The following is an 18772-nucleotide window of genomic DNA, read 5'->3' as shown; positions in this document are numbered from 1 at the left end:
AGGCATCCTGTCCCTGGGTACCAGGGAGAGGAGCTCAGCACCTCCCTCTCCACGTCCCCTCCCCAGGAAGCTGCAGAGAGCAGTGGGGTCGTCCCTCAGCCTCCTTCTCTCCAAACCAGACAAGCCCAGAGTGCACAGCCGCTCCTCACAGGACGTGCCTTCCAGCCCTTAATAATAATACTGCCAGCCTGTGCAGCTGAACAGAAATATTTGGTTTAAAAAGTAGAAAAATTATCAGTGAAAACAAATACAATGAAGAAGCTTGTCTGGCAACTTGAGAGATATTTTGGTTGTGTCAATTGGTCTTCCCCCTTTAAAGACAAGAATGCATTTCTTCCACATCCCAACGCGCTGGCATCACTCTTAATGCTGAATCTTGAAGACACCTGGTTCCCCAGGGCGAGCCCGGACCGCGGCAGAAGCAGGCATGCTCCCCTCCCCCAGGGCCAGGATGCCCTCAGCAGGTGTGAAACATGAACAGAACCTCCCTGAGCAGTACCAGGCTTGGCCAGCTCTCCAACACCCAAAGAGTACAGGCTCTTCAGGGCAGAAGCTACTTAATTTCATCAACTCAAACAGTTTCACATGTATTTGCCCCCTGAAAATCACAGATTTCTCAAACACTGATCAACAGGCAACTCCACCTTAAAGACTGTAACAAAAACAGTCAAAAAAGCCACAATGAGCTCTCTGGAGCAGAAAGGAAAGTATTAAAGTGAATGGACTACATCCTCTCCTGACTGATACCGTTTCAGTTCTACTAGCTTTTACAGCATGGGCCTGTGCCTCACTTCAGAAACAGGACAGGGAGGGAAGTTATGTGTCAGCTTCAGCATTGACTTTTTTCCTGTTTTAGCATGATGGAACCTAATACCTTATCAGCCCCGAAGGACGGAGGGAGGAGGAAGAAGCAGCAGCAGGATAAGGGACAAAGTACCGAGCAAGAGGGGAAAAAAATAAAATAATAAAAAAAAGTTATATATTCAGATTTGTATTTCATTTTCTTAGCCCTGAGCTGCATTCAGAAGAGCTGGGGAAACAGGGAAACACAGGGAAACACAGGGAAACACAGGGAAACACAGGGAAACACAGGGAAACACAGGGAAACACAGGGAAACACAGGGAAACACAGGGAAACACAGGGAAACACAGGGAAACACAGGGAAACACAGGGAAACACAGGGAAACACAGGGAAACACAGGGAAACACAGGGAAACACAGGGAAACACAGGGAAACACAGGGAAACACAGGGAAACACAGGGAAACACAGGGAAACACAGGGAAACACAGGGAAACACAGGGAAACACAGGGAAACACAGGGAAACACAGGGAAACACAGGGAAACACAGGGAAACAGCCTACCTTGATGAGAGTGCCATCTTCACCTTGGGATCCCTTGTAAAGCTTCTTCTGCTTCCCACTGCTGATGTTGAAAACCCTGAGGGGTACAACATAGGACAACATTGTTCATTTTGCCCAGGTACTGCTCCGTGTCTCTTATCACCAGGGTCCCTTCCTCTTTCTGTCCCTCATTCCACGTGAGACACGGGGACGTGGCCAAGCCACAGGAAGTGGAGAAACGATCTCTATGAACTATAACCACCGACCATTTACATGGTTCAAGAAACAACCCTGACAGTAACGTAGAAGCCCAAGACCGGATGACATGGTATCAAGCAGATGAGAATTAAGCCTCAATTGTAATTCAGTTAAAGCTGATAATTGAAAACAAGTATAGCATCACGGCACCAAAGGAGAGATCAAATGGGAAGGAGAAAATCTTGCCATGCCTTGTAATGCCTAACAGTTACGTAGTGGGCACGGCTCTTAATATGCTTCAGTCAGTCCTCCCTGCTACAAAAATACCTGTGACTCCTTCATACTGAAGGAAAGGGTTAAGAGAGCGAACCCTTTTATTTACAGTAAAATACAAAACCAAATCACATTCAGCAGTGGTATTTACGTAGGACCAAAACTCTCACCCAGATATAACAGGAGACGACACACAACTACAGAGAGTCTCCTTTGCTCTGAAGGTAGAAGTAGACAGAATCAAGAAATGGATAGAAAGGAAGCAGAGAATGGATTCCACTTGTCCAAAGACAGTCACAACTAGCTCCATTTTAAGCTCCTACAGGACCTCACAGCTTCTCACTGGACGTATCTTTGAAAGCAAAAATTACCACAGCACAGCAGTTCTTGCCCCACAGATCAATGAGGTGCCAAGGCAGGCACACTTGCTCTCCCAACAGAAAGGCTGAGCTCTGCAGAGCCACCCAGAGAGAAGCCCAGAGTCCCACGGGCACTTGCATGTATCCACAGCCTTTTATCAGCGAAGGGAAAGGCAGAGTTCAACCTCACAGCGTGAGGTGTGGCCTCAGATCTGTCTGAAAATGCTGTGTCAAAGAACTTAGAGGAACAATGATGGGGATGGGGCTGCCTTAGCCAACTCATTTATAACTGTAAAAATAATTTTAAGGCAAGAAGTAAACTAACCTGATGTTACGATCCTGGCATCCAATGGCTGCGTACTTCCAGCTGGGGTCTACATCCATGTCATACAGAGTGGTCTTCCTAACGATGTGATGTGTTCGGGTAAACTGAACCCCTTCTCCTGTCTAAGCATGTGGGTAAAAACTGTGTCAAAATCAAGTAGTTGACCCATTATCAAACACTTCTAAACACGGACGAGTCTTCTCACACAGGCAGCACAAACCAGCCCTTCCCACTAACCAGGTCTGCTGGGAGCCCCTGGGACTGGAGGCACAATGAATTCCTCCCTCCAGCCCACAGTCTTACACGACTCCTCACAACAGCCCCGGCAGCAAAAGCAAAGCAGATATCCTAACGGTTCTCTGCTTTGCATCTAGCTGCAAGAGGTCAGGATGGGAGCAGCCGCACGCTTCACAGAACTGGTTCTCTGAATGTAATCTCTTGCATTGAGTCAGTGGGAGACACTGAGGCTGAAACAGCAACAAGCTCAGGCAAAACTGCTATCGCTCTTTAAAGTGCTTCCTTTGTGGAGAGATTATTTTTTAAAAAGCACATAAAAAAGCTTTAATAAGGTTACCTTCTGCGCAGTACGGAAGTAGATGCTCTTGTCTGCCCCACAGCTTATCATTCGCACTTTCCCATCATTGGCTGGAACAAAAAAAAGCAGGAGCCGATCAGAAGATAAACACAGACGCAAGGTGCAGGAAAAGTTTCATTTATACCACTGCTCATTTATTCCAGTCCTGATTAGCTAAGACTTGCCTAAGCAGCAGGGTGCTGCAGTGAAACACCAGCCCCTTCTCTGGGACAGCATTTGTTCATGCTCCGAGTGCACAAGGCATTAGTGGAGAGGCTTTACAACAACAGATTAGGATGTAACTCTGTCTTCTCCCTCAACAGCATGCTCACGTGCTTATTCCCTAAGTGCCACAGCACTCTGCAGCAGTGTGACAAGTTCACACTCCGTACGAGCTGAAAACGGGCAATAGGCACTTTCCAGTCCTCAGTCACATGTTTCTCGCTGCCCTTCCTTACTGCAGGGTCGAGCTTCCCCTCTCTCCCCCCTTAGCGTTCTTTTGTACCCAACACGCTCCTTCAGCAAAGCAACACCTGATACAGCCCCACATAATGAAAAGGGATCCAGCACCCCCTGAGCCCAGCTGAACAGCACCCACTTCGAGCACAACCACGCTTCGCTCCCAGAGCGGCACGAAGGCTGTGCTGGCGGGCCCCGAGTGCAGCTCCCTCCTAGGAGCTGGGCTGGCGGCGTTCCAGGCCAGGTCACCAACAGAGACACCTGCCAAGAGGAACTTTTGCTGGCCTTGGAGCTCCTTGAGAAGATAACTTGAAAAAGCCTCACAATGGCTTCATGAAGCTGCAGCCAGGTCTTGTCACTTGGGAGCTACTTTCAAGCTGAGGTTCTCACCCTTGAAGACCAACTTGAGCTACAGCACAGCAGCGCTGCAGCCACCCTGTGCCTGGCCACGTACCCCGCTGATCCAAATCCTGACCTTGACCCATGGACTCAGGTTCCCAACTTGAACCTGCCTCGCTGCCACGGGCTTGCCTGGCAGGCACCAAACTGTGGCCGACGCTGCTCGCTGTCTCCAGACTGATCCTGACCTTGACTCGCTGACCTGCCTTAGCACTGTGGGTTTGGCTGGTGATCAGGGCTACCGGCTGGGTCTAGTTACTGTCACCGGCCTTGATCTGTTCCGCCGCATTCACACACTGCGGGACTTCCCCACCACCAGTGATGCCACTACCTCTTTCTGCCCTCCTGCCACCCGCAGCTACCGGTTCCCCCTGCAGAGCGGCCAACTCCTGTTGCTCTCCAACAACAGCGCAACACACTGCGCTGACGTCTGACCACCAGCAGTGACCGAGGGCCGGGGATGCAATGTGCTCCGTTACGTGAATGCAAAGTCTTACGCCAGTTTGCAATGACAAATTCATTTGTGACTAGTTAATCCCAAAACATTTTTTATGGGTTTGGGGACTTGTTTTGGAGGATGACTGTTCCACAGTTCTCCTCACCAAGAACAGCGTATAGCCATCTGACATCAGCTAAAGGGACTAAATCATTACAGAAAACAGCTTCCCAAAGACATGTTGAGGGCTTCAATCAGGTGAGGTTTTCTGAGTGGGGAAGAAGGAAAGGAGAAAAAAGCAAAAGGGAAAAGGCGGTGAGTATCGCCAAATACCACCTTCTGTTAAGACTGCAGCTACAGAAGATGACAAAAAAGCAGCTGCAGCTTCAGCCTGGCGTATCCCGGCATTTAAGCAGTTAAAATTACTTGACAGGCACAGTGGGGAAAGAGCAGTGCTCAAATCCAGCTTTGGAGGGAGGCCATGATTCTCTACCTGCAAACTTCACAGCAGTGATAGAAGAAGAATGTTCATCCAGGGTCTGCTGCAGGCTGTAGTCCTTTCCAGCATCCAGGACATGAATCAATCTATCCCGACTGGCTGAGGCTAAGAGCTTTAAGCCTGGCAGGAAGTTAAAAAGAGTGCAAGACCATTACTAAAAAGTCATCTGCTCTTCAGTCACTATTTTAAAACAGATTCTCAAGTCATCCCAGGGACAAAAACATTATACTGCAGCTGACTGCATGAATGGACACAAAGGAACACCCCTGGATTTCGCACTATAATAACAGAAGTAGTTTCAATCTCAACCTATAATATTCCAAGGAAAAGTATGAGAAAGAAGCCTTTTTTGAAGGCTGGCTCTACTGGTCCAATGCTACAAGCCTGCTCTGAAATGCCGGAGCAGCCCACCACAAAGTATTGACATACAAAGGCTGGACATTCTGACTTGTTCAACACCACATTCATATGCAAAAGGGAAGAAGCTCCACTGCATTCACCTGTGTCAGGTTTGGAGTACTCCAGACATAGGATCTCAGAGTCATGGGCTTCCACCTTCAGCATTTCCCTCAGAGACTGCAATTCATATATCCTAAGACACAACACTGATTTCAGTACGTTTATTAAAATTAGCAAGACCTGGTTTTGATTCTCACGCCTGCCCAGCCCGCAGTCTGCACCAGAAGCTCTATGGGATTACCTGAGAGTGCCTATCCTGTCCCCTGAGGCCAGGTGCTCCCCGCTGGGACTGACACAGACAGTGCGTATTCCCACCTTTGTATCCATCACTTGTGCATCAGCTTTGTCTGCGCTTCCTGCTGAGTTGTAATCAGTGTCCAGAAGTACCTGAGTGTTGTCATCTACATAGATGATTTTCATCAAGTCCTGGGAATACAATACACGCACAAATACTAACCAGCTACAAAATATTGAAGTGAGCATCTGCCTTAGAAACTGGGCTCCTGGCCAACACATACACTTCACTGGCAGTAAGGCTGTAATTGATGGGATCTTTTAGCTAGGATCAAGCACTCAGCCCCTTCATACTGTAGGATGAAAGTTTCACAACTGTGTCTCATGATCACCCTTTGCAAAAGATTTCCCTTCAAGCTAGACACTAACAGCATCTCCCGCACAACAGACAAGCTCTGGTACTAGCGATTACAAAGTAGTAGGGGACACAGCAGGGATCAGATAGACTTCGAGGGATCATCCAAGTCAGCCCATGCCTCTCAAGCAGGGGCAGAAAAAGCAGGAGGCTTTTTTCCACATAGCAGATTGCTGAGAAGGGGCAGGTCAGGGCTGCTGTGCCCATGGATCTTCCAACACAACTGAGAATGGAAGAAAACTTCTCTAAGGAATCACCGTCCAGTGTACACTCTTACATACATGAAGAGAGTGTAAGAAGTTTCTCATTCAGTTCTCCCAAACCTCTGCCTCATTTAATACACTTTTTCCAAACAAAACTTAAAGTGCTTACACATTACAGAGATGGAGAAAGAGCAACAGCTTTCCTGGACAGTATGAACCATTTTGGAAGACACTAAGCTTGGCAAATCCTTGGGCCGTTTATGGAAAAAGCAGTAGTTCCCAGGACCACTTCAGACAAACTGTCTTTCCACCTGATACTCCTTTCATATTTCTTCAGGTTCATACCAGACTTGTGCTCTGTTTACACAGAAGCTTGTGTTGACTTAAGGGATCCAAAGAAGTTTGGGCCTTAACTTGGGAATACCTGTGCATGAGGAAGAGCAGGGGCAAGGAGGTGATCAAAACCGAGGATCTTACATTGCTGAGGATGTTGCGGTGCAGGGCTGTGCCATGAATGTTGGAGCTTTCAGTGTTCCACAGACGAATGGTGTTGTCAGAGGAGCAGGTGATGAAGGAACCAGGGGGAAGGCATGACTGATTGTTGTCCTTCACCTCCGGATACATCTAAGGGCAGGTAAAATCAACCCCTGAGTAAGGCTGCCTGGCACCTGGCTTCCTAGACACTGCTAGCAAGTTTCAAAACAGAATGAGATAAAAGGACTGTCCTCTCTGTTGCATAAAGGCAGGAGCCAGCCCATTCTCCTAATGAAAACCTGTTTGCAGACCAGAGCTTCATATCCACTTCAAACAAACGCTCACTGTGCTTCCCTGAATGCATAACGTCCCCTTAAGTAGTGCGCAACAAGTCAGCACCCTTTGTTTCTAATAGTTCAAAGAGCACCTCAAAGACCACGCAACAACGTTGCACTGTTTTCAACTTTCATCTCTACTGTTGATATATAATCCAGAAGAAAAGGGTGATGTGTAATTAACAAATAATTACAAGAAGAGTCCTCAACCTCTTCCCACTTTCTTTCCACTTCCCCCTTTCCTGACCACTGTTGGACATATTTCAACTTATTAACAATTACACTGTTTCCTATACAACCTTTGCATCCCTCTGAGGGAAAGTCAACTAGTCAGACTGGAAGATGACAGCCATTTGAGAGGCTAATTCCAGACGTCCTGGTAAACAGGTTAAGAAGGATCCAAGTTGAAATCTTACCACTTGTTTTATTCCTTTGACTGTGGAGCACTTGCTCACCACAGACCTAAAGCAATCTTTTTGGAGCCCCTACATTCAGCTTTGCCCAGTTCTGCTCCCCTTCCCACCTCTCACCCTTTAATGGTGAGACATTTTGTTCCCAGTAACACACTGCATCTAACACATTTGGTCAGCCACTCCAAGTGCAGCCAGAGAACTGTTCCCAGCTCCAACCCAAGCCCCGCAGCAACCACACTAACCACAGGAGGAAGCCTGAGTCAATTCCTTCTCTCTGCGGTAAGTGTTTGCATTCAAGTTTGGCAGCTCTTCAGATGACTTCCTCAGCTGCAACTCACAATCCAACGCTTGTCTGCAGACAACATACCTCAATGTTCCACACGCAGGAAGAGTGGTACAAAGCAGAGTACACCTTGCCTACTTTCTTCGGGTCTTTGACATCCCACACATACAGGCTGTGGTCATTGTATACACAGGAAAGCCACTGGTTGGTGGCGTCAAACGTCAAGGCAATCGTGTCTGGATACTTTGCATCAGCCACACCAGAGAAAAGGCGACTGCACAAAGAGAGAACAACAGCCCAGTTAACTTGTGCTCTCCCGGGGTCAGAGCAAGGAGGTAAAGCACGAGAGCTCAGATTCCCTACAGGGCACTAGCACTGTGGCATGTATCAGTAGAGAGAGTCACTGGCTGGGAAGACTCATCTCTTGAACAACCAGAGTCCCAAAAGAAGCCTGAAAGTCCCGTGGCAAACGTCATTCTCTTTGCTATCCAGCTCAAGGGTTCACCACAGGCAGGTGGCAGGCTTTCCCTGAAGAACAACCAGATGGGACACTCGATCATCCCTGGAGATCATCACCATTTACCCCTGCATAACCAGGTGGCAAAATCCAAGTCAATCTCAAAACAAAGGGGAGCGGGAGGATCATCTTTTGGTGGGTACTGTATTTCGTTTACCGATTGCTGGAAGGGCAGTCCTGCAGCACCAGCACAAGGGACAAAGGAACAATCCATTTCAGCGGCCACTTCTCTGGCATGACTCCCTTCCACCCCTGCCCCACACAGGCCAGCTTGATGCTGCTCCCAAGATGGGCAACTGCGGATGGGCACAGTCCTTGCTAGACAGGCAAGCTCTCCGATGCAAACTTAAAAGCAGAGGAATTCTGCAGAACAAGGAGACACCTCTTTCCCCAGGTCAGACCATGATCACGCCATGCAAACCCTGTATCTCCTCTCCAGGGAAGAAGTAAGTCTCTGTTAAGTCTTCCTGCCATGCATGTAAAGGAGCTGCTCTCTTGACCTGAGGCGAACACAGTTATGCCACAATTCTGTAATGATATTGAGTAAGGTAATTATAGCTAGAACACCAGGGTGTTGAAAGCAGGTAATTTAGAAGGACTGATGGAGGTGCAGGGGTAAGGGCCAAAGCGGACATAGCACACCAGACAGTGGGAGCCCTGCTTCTGCAAGTGCAAAGCTTTGAGGGCTAGAAGAATGCAGGCCAGGTCCTATCAAAAAATCAAGTCGTCATTGATATAGTTGTAGGCAGTTCACTGCAGGCAAGTGGCATCCCACAGAGAGCTTCTGGCATGCATGGGAGTATGAGTCGTCCTGTATTCTCAAGCTTCTTTGGAAGCAATTAAAAAAAATTGTTAAGATTGTAATCAGCACTAGAAATGCATGTTTAAGAATCACATGAATATTTCTGCTTGACTGATGCGTGACAGCAGCAGGGAGTATTTTTAAGGGGTCCATACACAAAACTGCTTGACTTCAGCACTACCAGAAACCAGTAATGTTTTAAATCAAGAGAGTTCCTCTTCCAGCTCCCCTCTTCTGGAGAAGAACTACACAGTGCACTGTTTGAACCTTTACCTCAAATTCCCAAGAAAAGTTTAGAGAAAACCTGTTGAGATACAAGGGGAAAAGAAAGACAAACAACCAAACCCCCAAAGGAGTATGTATCTGTAGATGTGGGCGCTCCATATATGCAGTGGAATGATGGCTGATGGATTCACACACCTTTGGATTTCTTTCCCCACTAGTGACAGAAGTGAAAGAGAGCAACGGAAGACGACTGGGAAAGGCTCCAATCAGGACTGGCAAACAGCCACACAGGAAGGGCTCTCGCTAGCATAAGCCTCCACAAGCTGGCAGATAGGACTGTACAGAAATCACATCACCCACCTCAGGTGGTGAGAAATAGAGGGCCAAGGCAGAAGATACTGAAACAAGGTAGGAAAACAAGACAAGAAGGCACAAGATTGAGGGAGAGGAAAAACTACAGACAATAGCAGATTTAGGTCTGTAAAAGATTGCAAGGGAGACTTTGAAGAAATGCCCTGTGGGAGCCTGGGCATCTCTTGGCAACGTCATTATAGTGGTACGGAGGAGAGTCTTCAACCCTTACCAGTGATAAGCAAAGGATGTGCCAGGGTACAGGGATGACTGAAGTGTGCCACAGCACACTTGCTCATAGCAACTAACGACAAAAGCCCCCAGACCTGAGCAAGCCCAGGGAGACGAGGGGCGAGACGTGCTGTGCAGTGCAGCCACCAGCTCTGGGCTGTAGCCCAGCTGCGCAAGGCAAGGCTGCGGCCACGCAGCTCTGCAACAGGCTGCCAGTGTAAATCCATGGGAAGAGCCCACTCCAGATGACAAAGGTCCAAGGATGAGTTCTAAACCCCACAACCTGCCTTGCTCCCTTCCACCCTCTCCACGGTACCTGGCCTCGGTGACACTCGCGATGTCTGTCCCCAGGAAGTGCGGCTTTGGCAGCGTGGTGACAAAGTGAAGGTTCAGAGGGTTAAAAATCCGCACGGTGCCGTCAGCACAGCCACAGAAGACGTAGTCCTGATTCACAGAGATGCAGTTTGCCACAATGGTCTGGGGAGGACACAGCAGACAAGGCGGCGAATAAGCAACGCGCTCTCGCTTCAAAGGTCACCGGACACACAACAGGGAGAACAGCAAACTGACAGACAAAGGAGTCATGATCAGAAGAGCTGAAGTGAAGTCGAGCCCTGGGAGTAAGAAAAAGCTTAAAAATCCATTTTTCCTTTCCGAGGAACTTCCCAGCCAAGGTCCACTGCAGATTCCAAGTGGTTAAGGAAAAAGCCCACCTCCTCTGCCACCCACTGTGGTAGGACGTCAGCAGAGCTACATATTTGCTCCAGCTGAGCCTTACTCAAAGATGCAAAAATGTTTTTTTGTTCCTCTGTGACATTCAACACCACTGGCAGGCAAGCAGCACCTCACCCTCCACTAGCATGCCAATACATTACCTCTCACAAGGCGATAAGGAAAAAAAATAAATGGATTTTCTTCCCCTCCCATTGGGATCTGTACAAATGGCAGAAAATGGTACAAAATGGAGTGTGGTGATAAGGAGATGAGTTCAATGCAAAACTTTTTTCCAACTTACTGTGAAGCTGTCTGTATTCTGAGCGAGAGTAAAAGGCAGATATTAGGGATGAAAGGAAAGGAAAGAAAAGAAGAGGCATTTCACTTGAGTGAAAGCATGGAAAGATTTTTTTACCTTGATTTTAATACGCTGAATCCTTTCAAGTGGGCACCTTACATTCAATTGAAAGGAAAATAAGCATGATCAAATTCCAACTATGGGCCAAGCTGGTGGTTTAGAATAGCCAAACCAGCCTTGGGAACCTGTGTTTGAGATGCATAAGCCAAATACGACACTGCAGAGTGGGCAGAAATCAGAATCCTTCTAAAACCCCTATTTGTCCAGGCCAATCCAGGAGGGACAACGCGGGGGTGGCCAAAGCTGCATGAGGACATTGCTTTGCCAGAAGAGCAGTAGCTGTAACAGTGAGGGTTGAGAATCAAAGAGTCTCAGCGATTAATACAACCCCTCTGCCAAGAAGCAATGCTATTTTTACCTGTCCTTCCAGGTTAAATCACAGAGTGGCAGAGGCCCAATGATTTTCACTGCTGGCGTCCAGCTTGCGCTCCAAAACCCTTATTATTTGTTGCTCCTGCTCTGCTTCAACAGGCACAAATACTGCAGGACAGGAGAACGTAACACTCACCCTCAGCTCCACCCACTTGTCTAGCAGCCTTTTCTCATTGAATTCACAGAGCAGGCCTGAGGATGTGATACAGAAGGTGCTGTCAGCTTTTTTGCCCCTTCCACAAGCCACGTCCGCAAAGAAGTTGTTCCTCAGTTCTCCAAGCAATCCCGAGCGACCTAGCAAGGGGACTGTGGCATTGACCTACCAACAAAAAACAGTTTGTTAGAGCAAGGCACTGCAGGCAGACAGACATTTTTTAGGACTTCAAGCCTTGAGTGCTGAAGCACCTCAAAGAAAGAGAACTGCGAACAGCCTACAAGGAGAGGCAGGGACATGTTTTACTTGCTGCAGACCCACTGGCTGCGTGGTGTACTGGGACCATCAGTATTAGCACGTGAGTAGAACAGAACACTATCAGTGCCACCGAAACTGTGCATCCAAACGTATGACCCAGAGAGAGCAGATCGATCACTGGAAGAACAACCTTTCCATGGCCAATCTGTGATTGATACCAAGCGCCAAAGCAGGGTCCAAGCACGAAGTAGGAACACCTGCTCACAAGCCCACATTAAAATTATCATATGTGGATCCTGTCCCCTGGAGAAGAACAGAACAGCTGAAAAGTTTAAAAATGTCAGCTGACACTCCAAAGTAACACTGACGACCTTTTGAGATGCTCATACCAGCATCAAACAGCTCTCCCACCTCTGCGCTCCAAGGAGTTCAGCGACTGCAGCTCTTTTCTAGCTTTTTTTGATCCTTCCGTACATGTGACTACTAAAGAAGCAGCATGCTGCTATACAGCCCCAGGAGCCATGCCCCTACCTTAGTGCAGGGTAAGACAAGCTTTTGGTGCCGTTTGGTGCTACCAGCCCATGAGACTGAGACCCAAGAGCCTGGGGTGGAGGGCTAAACTTGGACCCCAGCAAAATCAAAGTGTTCCCACTTCCCACAGCTCACTGGGGCAAAATCCACCCTGCTGCAAGATGGAAATATCTGCCCACAGCTTGGCCTTGATGCACCTTCTCTCACCTTGGAGGTTTTGCTGTCATCCAGGTACCAGAACTTGACGTGTCGATTTCCAGCAGTGACAAAGTAACTGCAGTCCTCCGAGAATGACACAGCTGTCACTTTACTTGAGACTTTGTTGGCTGCCACTACAATGTTTTTCTGGAAACATAATGGTTTAGATAGCTTAATTTCTTTGTTCAGAAGCAAAGGAAACTTATTTCAATTGCAGGCATATATCCAGTACAAGCACCACAGCAGGGAAAAGACGAGGCTCAAACTATTTTTCGTTCACCCCTGAATGCAACCTCCCCAGCATCAGCTGGGAGCACTGATCTGGCAGACAGTACAATTCACATTTACATTCAACTCCACTTCCACATTGACTGGGATCGAGAGCAAACCAGCAGGCACTAGCGCCTGCAGGAACTGGCTGTCTGAGCCATGACAAACACATTGGTTTCACAGTCACCAGGAGCTCAGAGCAAAGCCATTTCCATTTCTAAACAGCAAAAGCAGATGTAAGCCAGCATGAGGAAGAGCTCTCCCAGCCTCCCGGCAGCAGTAAGGGCAAGGCACTCAAGATAGGGAACAGGTATTTTCCACAGGGAAAACGGTACCAGTTCCTCCATAAATTCTCTCTTCTTTTTAAAGACATGGGGCTTTACTGAAAGACTCAAAACAGAAAAAGACCATGCCTGTATTGGAAGGGACAAAGCCAAATCTGCTACGCCTCAAATGTACAACTCAAAACATCAAAGAGTTTGGGAAAGGAGGAAGAACACGGGAGGGACCAAAATCAAGAACAGATGCTGCCCAGGTAGAACAGTCAGATGGCAGGAGCTCCCTGTCCACAACACCAACGCTCAGTTTTCCTCCCCCTGCCTTTCCCCAGGGATCGGTAGAAGTGAGAGTAAGTTTTCCCCTCAGCCTGCTGGGGGGTTTCAACCACGTAGCACACAATCGACAGCAGCGTGCCGCTTTTTATTCTCGCTCTTTTCTTTTACCCTTCCTTCTAGGGACTCGGCTGCTCCCGGTCTTCCCAATGCAATGCCCTCAGCACACAAACCAAGGGCCCACCGGGCTGTGTGCTGACAGAACCGAAGAAACCAGCAACAGAGGAGTCTGGGCTGCTGCACCATGACCATGGAGGACCCCCAATCCAGACTGGGGGAAAAGCAAGGGGGACAGACATTAACGTAACTTCTTTCAAGACAGCGCACACAGAAAGGCTTAGGACCCTTGCAGACCTCCACATCTGGATCATTGCTGTGGCCTTTCTTTAGGGAAGCAAGGAGACCCTACAGACAACAGGGGTTTTCTTTTCCATCACAACCAAATGACTGCGTAAGTCTCCCAGCCAGGAAAAACAGGGAAATCAAAGCAGCGGACAGAAGAAGGGTTGTGGTTAGAAGTACAGGAAAGTCCTTCAGGAGGTCTGTGTTCACATCTTGGTCTCTTATTCTTCTTTGGCTTTGGTCAGGTAAAGCCCCTCTAGTTTTGGTGCCCAGCCTGCAAAATAAAGTCTAGCTGGACCCCCTGATAGTCACAGCCTGGAGCGTATGCTTAAAGTGCGTGTTCTTCAGCGCAGAAGGGTGCGATAGCCCTCACCTCACAAGCTCTCATGGACGTAACTATAAACAGGATCACAGTGAACAGAAAAACCTGCGTAAGCAAGGGAAAACAAAGCTACTAGTACTGTCCCACAGACGCCATGCATTATGACCACCTCCAAGTTACTACTTTCGTTTGCATCACTAGAAAGAACCACAGGCTGAGCACTCAGTTTCCAACATGGACATACACACGTATTATGACTACACAGTTCAGCTAGATGAAAAAATAGCAAGGTCAAGCTTCAGCTCATGCAGGAGAGAACTAACAGTGAGATCTTAACTTACAGCACCGGAAAGAGGATGAAGAGAGTAACATACTAAATGAGCACAGACTTACAAGCTGCAAGAAAAGAGAAGGCGCCGGGGAGACCTTACAGCAGCCTTCCAGTACTTAAAGCGGGTCTACAGGAAGGATGGGGAGGGACTCTTATCAGGGAGTGTAGTGACAGGACAAGTGACAATGGTTTTAAACTGAAAGAGAGCAGATTTAGATCAGATAGGAGGAAGAAACTCTTCCCTGTGAGGGCGGCGAGGCACTGGCATGGTTGCCCAGAGCAGCTGTGGGTGCCCCATCCCTGGCAGTGTCCCAGGCCGGGCTGGATGGGGCTGGGGACAACCCGGGCTGGTGGCAGGTAACCCTGCCTGTGGCAGGGGGTGGCAGCTAGGTGATTTTTAAGGTCCCTTCCAACTCAAACCACTCTGTGATCCCATGAGATTTCACAGATGGACTTAGGGGTTTTTTAAGCCGCATCTCTTTTAGAGAGGGTTACAGCACCTGAAGAGGTAGCAGGGGCTGAGTAAGTGCTTAGTATTTATTGATGTGGAAGACTCCAAGCCTGCTGACAATGAATTTTTCCTTTCTTATATACAAAGAGCAGACACTTAAATGTTTTCTAGAGGATATGACACGGGCTTTGTTTCCACAGAGTGCTGCCCCAACACAGTGGCAGACAGTGTGACCTCCACTGGCTTTCACACACTGTGATTTCTCAATGTTCCCCTTCTCAGTCATCACGGATGGGATCCAAGTACCACAACCCCTGGCACAACAAAAACAAAACAAGCCAAGAGCATCCACTAAACCACAAAAGAAATCCCTGGCTGATGAGAGCTTCCTTCCTCAACCACCTCATAAATTAGTTTTTAATAAGCTTCTGAAGGAGCATAAGGCTTTGACAAGGTTTCATGGTCCAGGCTTCTCTGCTGGACAGCAAGATGTCACATGTCCCCAAGTATAAAGAACATCCCTTCTCTGAAGTGACTCAGATCTTCCCTAAGGGACCATAGCTCCCTCCATGTCCAAACTTCTCTGTGTCTATGAATGTCCAAAAACAAACAACAGAATTTTTAAAAAGGCAGAAAGCAAGATGAAGTAGTTTGCAGTCAGACTATCTGCTTTTTTAAATTTAGTAGCACCTCAGGGTTCACCCTACCTCCAGGAGCACTTACCTTCCATGCCCACACGTTGACAATCATGTCGTGCTGGTAGCCCACCGAAACAATGTACTTGGAGCTGGGGGAGAAGGCCACGCAGGCCACGCCGTACTTGTGCTCCTGCAGCTCAGCCACCTGGGTTCGCTCAGCCACATCCCAGACGCGAACTGCTGGCATGTGCCCGCTCTGGGGGGGGAGAGGAGACAGAGAACAGGAAATGTAACCCCCGAGGGCAGTTCTGACACAGCCGGGCACGTAAAGGGGCGGGGGGCCTTGGGAAAGATGTCCAGGTGGCGCATTTGCAGTGGGTTTAGAGGTTCCTTCGATTCTTTGAAGCTCAGGTTGAGACTGACAACCTAAGGAGCATATGCATTTCAGCAGGTGCCTGGAAGAATTAATACCATCTCTCCTGCTTTAATCCTTTTCTTACACTACTCACAAAACAGCCAGAGACTACAACGATACTTTTGATGCACATCCCTGATCTTTGCAATAGAAACTCTCAGCTCACAAAAAGGACTATGGTAAGACAATACAGATAATAGATCACATCTTGGCGAACTAGAAGGCCCTCACATCCTCTGCTCCTAACACAACGTGGACATCCGAGATCTCAGGCCAGGTCATGCCACGCAAAAACATGACCTGACTGTTGCCATAACTATCACACACCAGTGGAGGGAGGCCTCTGGGAGGCTAGCAGCATCACTTCTGTCACAAAGGGAACACACCGATGCTGCTGCCTGAAAGACTATGGGCAGCGTCAGAGAAGATGGTGCCGAGGGAACAGAGCCTCTGGTTTTCTGCTTGTTCTCCAGAGAAACAGAAGGCCACAGACCTCAGAAATGCCAATTCAGCAGCACCTTTTGCCAGACGATTCTATTATTTTGTTTTATTGGGTTTTATTAAACCAAAATAAAACCAGGTGCACAAGATGAGCTGAAATGCTGGCCAAAAATGTGCCTGATGGGCAAATCCTACTCAAGAGCCTGCTCATGATTTCTCATTGAAGTCTGTCAAAACAGTAGCTTGCAAGATAACATATCCATGGCAACGTGGCAAAACGGTACCCTTTCTGATCAGCTTTAAGCATGTCATTTGATTGTGTGGGAGACACAAGTCTGATCACGAGGAGAAGTTCAAAGCTTTAAAAATTCAGAACTGTAACAGTTTTAATTGTCTTGCTCAAAAGCTTTGCCAGGTAACTGCTTGTGGCCTGGAAAAATGCCGTGGTCAGATTTTACCGCAGTTGGTGCAGTCCTCCCTCCTGCAAGGCAGAGCTCAGGTCTCAAGGTGGCTGGCAAGATGTTACAACGAGCTGTATCAGCTGCTCTTCAAAGCAATTGCTGTACTTAAACACATACATACATATGTGTGTATATACATATATATATAGGTATTTCCCAGCATCCTAGCATACACCCCAAGACCGTAACAAACTGAATTTTTATTTCCTCATTTAAGAAACGCTTACCAGAAGTGAGCTCTGCGCAATCCCCATGGATGAGAAATCCATGCCTCCATGGGGATAAAGAAGAACAGGAAAAAAAAAAAAATATTCTTCTGGATTTGAAATGCATAAGAGACATTTATTATGTATAGCGTCCAAGGACTAACCTCCATGCTCTCCTTCCGGAAAAGCCAGCCATGCAGAAAACTCAGGTGTAACTACACAGAATTAGCAGAAGACTGCTAAAAGTGAGCTTGACAAAAACTAAGAGAGCATTTCCCTATGGGACAGAGGTGGCACTAAAATAAGACTGTTGACACCAGCAGGGGACACTACTACACTATGTAATAACTCAAATCTCAGACACGTGGGAGGATACCCAAAAAAGAAATGGTTTTACAACAGGGCAAGAGGAGACACGTTTTGCAACAAGGCAAAAAAAAAGCCCCTTTCAAGTATATCTGGAAAGGCTTTTTTTTTTAAAAAAAAAAAAAAAAACAAAAACGAATTTGCCATTTATCCCAATTAAGTTTCAAACAGAAAAATCTGAGTTGTTAGTAAGAAAAATACCCACCTCATTTTTTGCCACATTTCCTACCTCACATGAAAAGAATAGAGTACTAGAGATTTTAAAAACCATAAATTAATAAAAGACGACATCAGAACCGAACAACAGGAAGAAAAAATAATAATTATATATTATGATTTTAATATAAAAGGGAATTTATTACATTAAGGCTTCCAGAGTGTAAAGAGGCATTAAAACAAATTACAGCTAAAACCCCTCATGGTTTCCCTAGAAAGTTAATAACAACAACAACAATCCTGACGCTCTAATGGAAAATTTGTGCTGATTTTTCCCGTGTCAAGGTAGCCTCCACCCCAGAACACTGTTGTTTCTGTCCTTGGCCAGATCCATGCAGCAGTCAGGCCCAGCTTGGGAGCCACCCGGTGACATGCCAGCTGCCATCCTGCCATCACGGGGCGAACAGCCTCCGCCTTGACAGCTCTGACACAGGGCTGCGACACGCTTCTCTGTGGCTGAGGCTCAGGAGGGGACCTGTTCCACACGCGGACCCTCCCCACAGCCGAGAGGCACAGAGCCTAGTGGTACATTACCACTGATCACACACAAGAGCAAACTGAGCTAGCTCAGCCATATCGGGGACAGTCAGCATTTCTGTGATTTCTAACATCCAGCCTCAGGACACAGCCCCCGTCTTGAACTTCTAATGCAGAACAGACTCGCAGTGCGCTTATCCTCACGCTCCCCCTCGGGCACCCTTGGAAAGAGCAATTGTTGCCCCCAGCCAAACAACAATGCCAAACCACAGGCACCAGTGTCTTCTGTCACTATTCCTAAAGCTCCATTCCACATGCACTTTTCACTTTTTCCACGACACTCTTACTGGCTTCAGTTACTTCCTGAAATCCTAAAGGGATGTTAAACTCAGACCAAGAATAAGGTCCATTCACTGACGCTAGAGCAGAGCCACGCTGGGTAGCACTCCACTTATTTCCACCCTACCTTCAGCCCGCAGATGCCACCCCAGAAGACCCATCCCCCAAGCTGATGAGTGACAACACACTGAAAAACTGCCAGCAGGAGCACTCAGAGCCACCCATAACCCAGCAGGTCCACTCAGAGATGCAACACTGAAATAGATTTGCCTGTGCCAAGGCAGCTAACTGGCTCGTTTCTTCAAACACCCTCTGTCTTGCTTCAAAATACAACAGACAACAGGTATGCCCTCTCTCCTCTCCCACTTACCTCTCCTGTAACCAAATATTTTCCATCCGGAGAGAAAGAAAGTGCTGTAATTGTTTTCCTAAA

The 18772-nt window shown here is 47.7% G+C and overlaps 1 protein-coding gene across 6 annotated transcripts in view; it reads right to left on the bottom strand.

Moving 5' to 3' along the window:
- The window catches only part of MAPKBP1 (mitogen-activated protein kinase binding protein 1), a 104486-nt gene that overhangs the window by 30273 nt on the left and 55441 nt on the right, over window positions 1-18772 (bottom strand). For 4 of the 6 annotated variants that reach the window (XM_040600919.1, XM_040600922.1, XM_040600920.1 and 1 more), the window contains exons 5-18: window positions 18710-18767; window positions 15504-15674; window positions 12463-12600; window positions 11449-11631; window positions 10824-10841; window positions 10125-10285; window positions 7767-7956; window positions 6655-6801; window positions 5567-5751; window positions 5367-5458; window positions 4861-4986; window positions 3074-3144; window positions 2500-2621; window positions 1366-1441 (exon numbers count right to left, since the gene is read on the bottom strand). In XM_040600919.1, the coding sequence (XP_040456853.1) occupies window positions 1366-1441; window positions 2500-2621; window positions 3074-3144; window positions 4861-4986; window positions 5367-5458; window positions 5567-5751; window positions 6655-6801; window positions 7767-7956; window positions 10125-10285; window positions 10824-10841; window positions 11449-11631; window positions 12463-12600; window positions 15504-15674; window positions 18710-18767 (1738 nt within the window). The remainder of the gene's footprint in view (window positions 1-1365; window positions 1442-2499; window positions 2622-3073; window positions 3145-4860; window positions 4987-5366; window positions 5459-5566; window positions 5752-6654; window positions 6802-7766; window positions 7957-10124; window positions 10286-10823; window positions 10842-11448; window positions 11632-12462; window positions 12601-15503; window positions 15675-18709; window positions 18768-18772) is intronic. The other 2 variants (XM_040600921.1, XM_040600925.1) reach the window with 1 other exon arrangement.

This window comes from Falco naumanni, chromosome 7 (genome assembly GCF_017639655.2).
Source record: "Falco naumanni isolate bFalNau1 chromosome 7, bFalNau1.pat, whole genome shotgun sequence".
Lineage (NCBI taxonomy): Eukaryota > Metazoa > Chordata > Aves > Falconiformes > Falconidae > Falco > Falco naumanni.
Note: the sequence above shows the minus strand (reverse complement) of the source record. Positions and strands in the feature narration are given on the sequence as shown.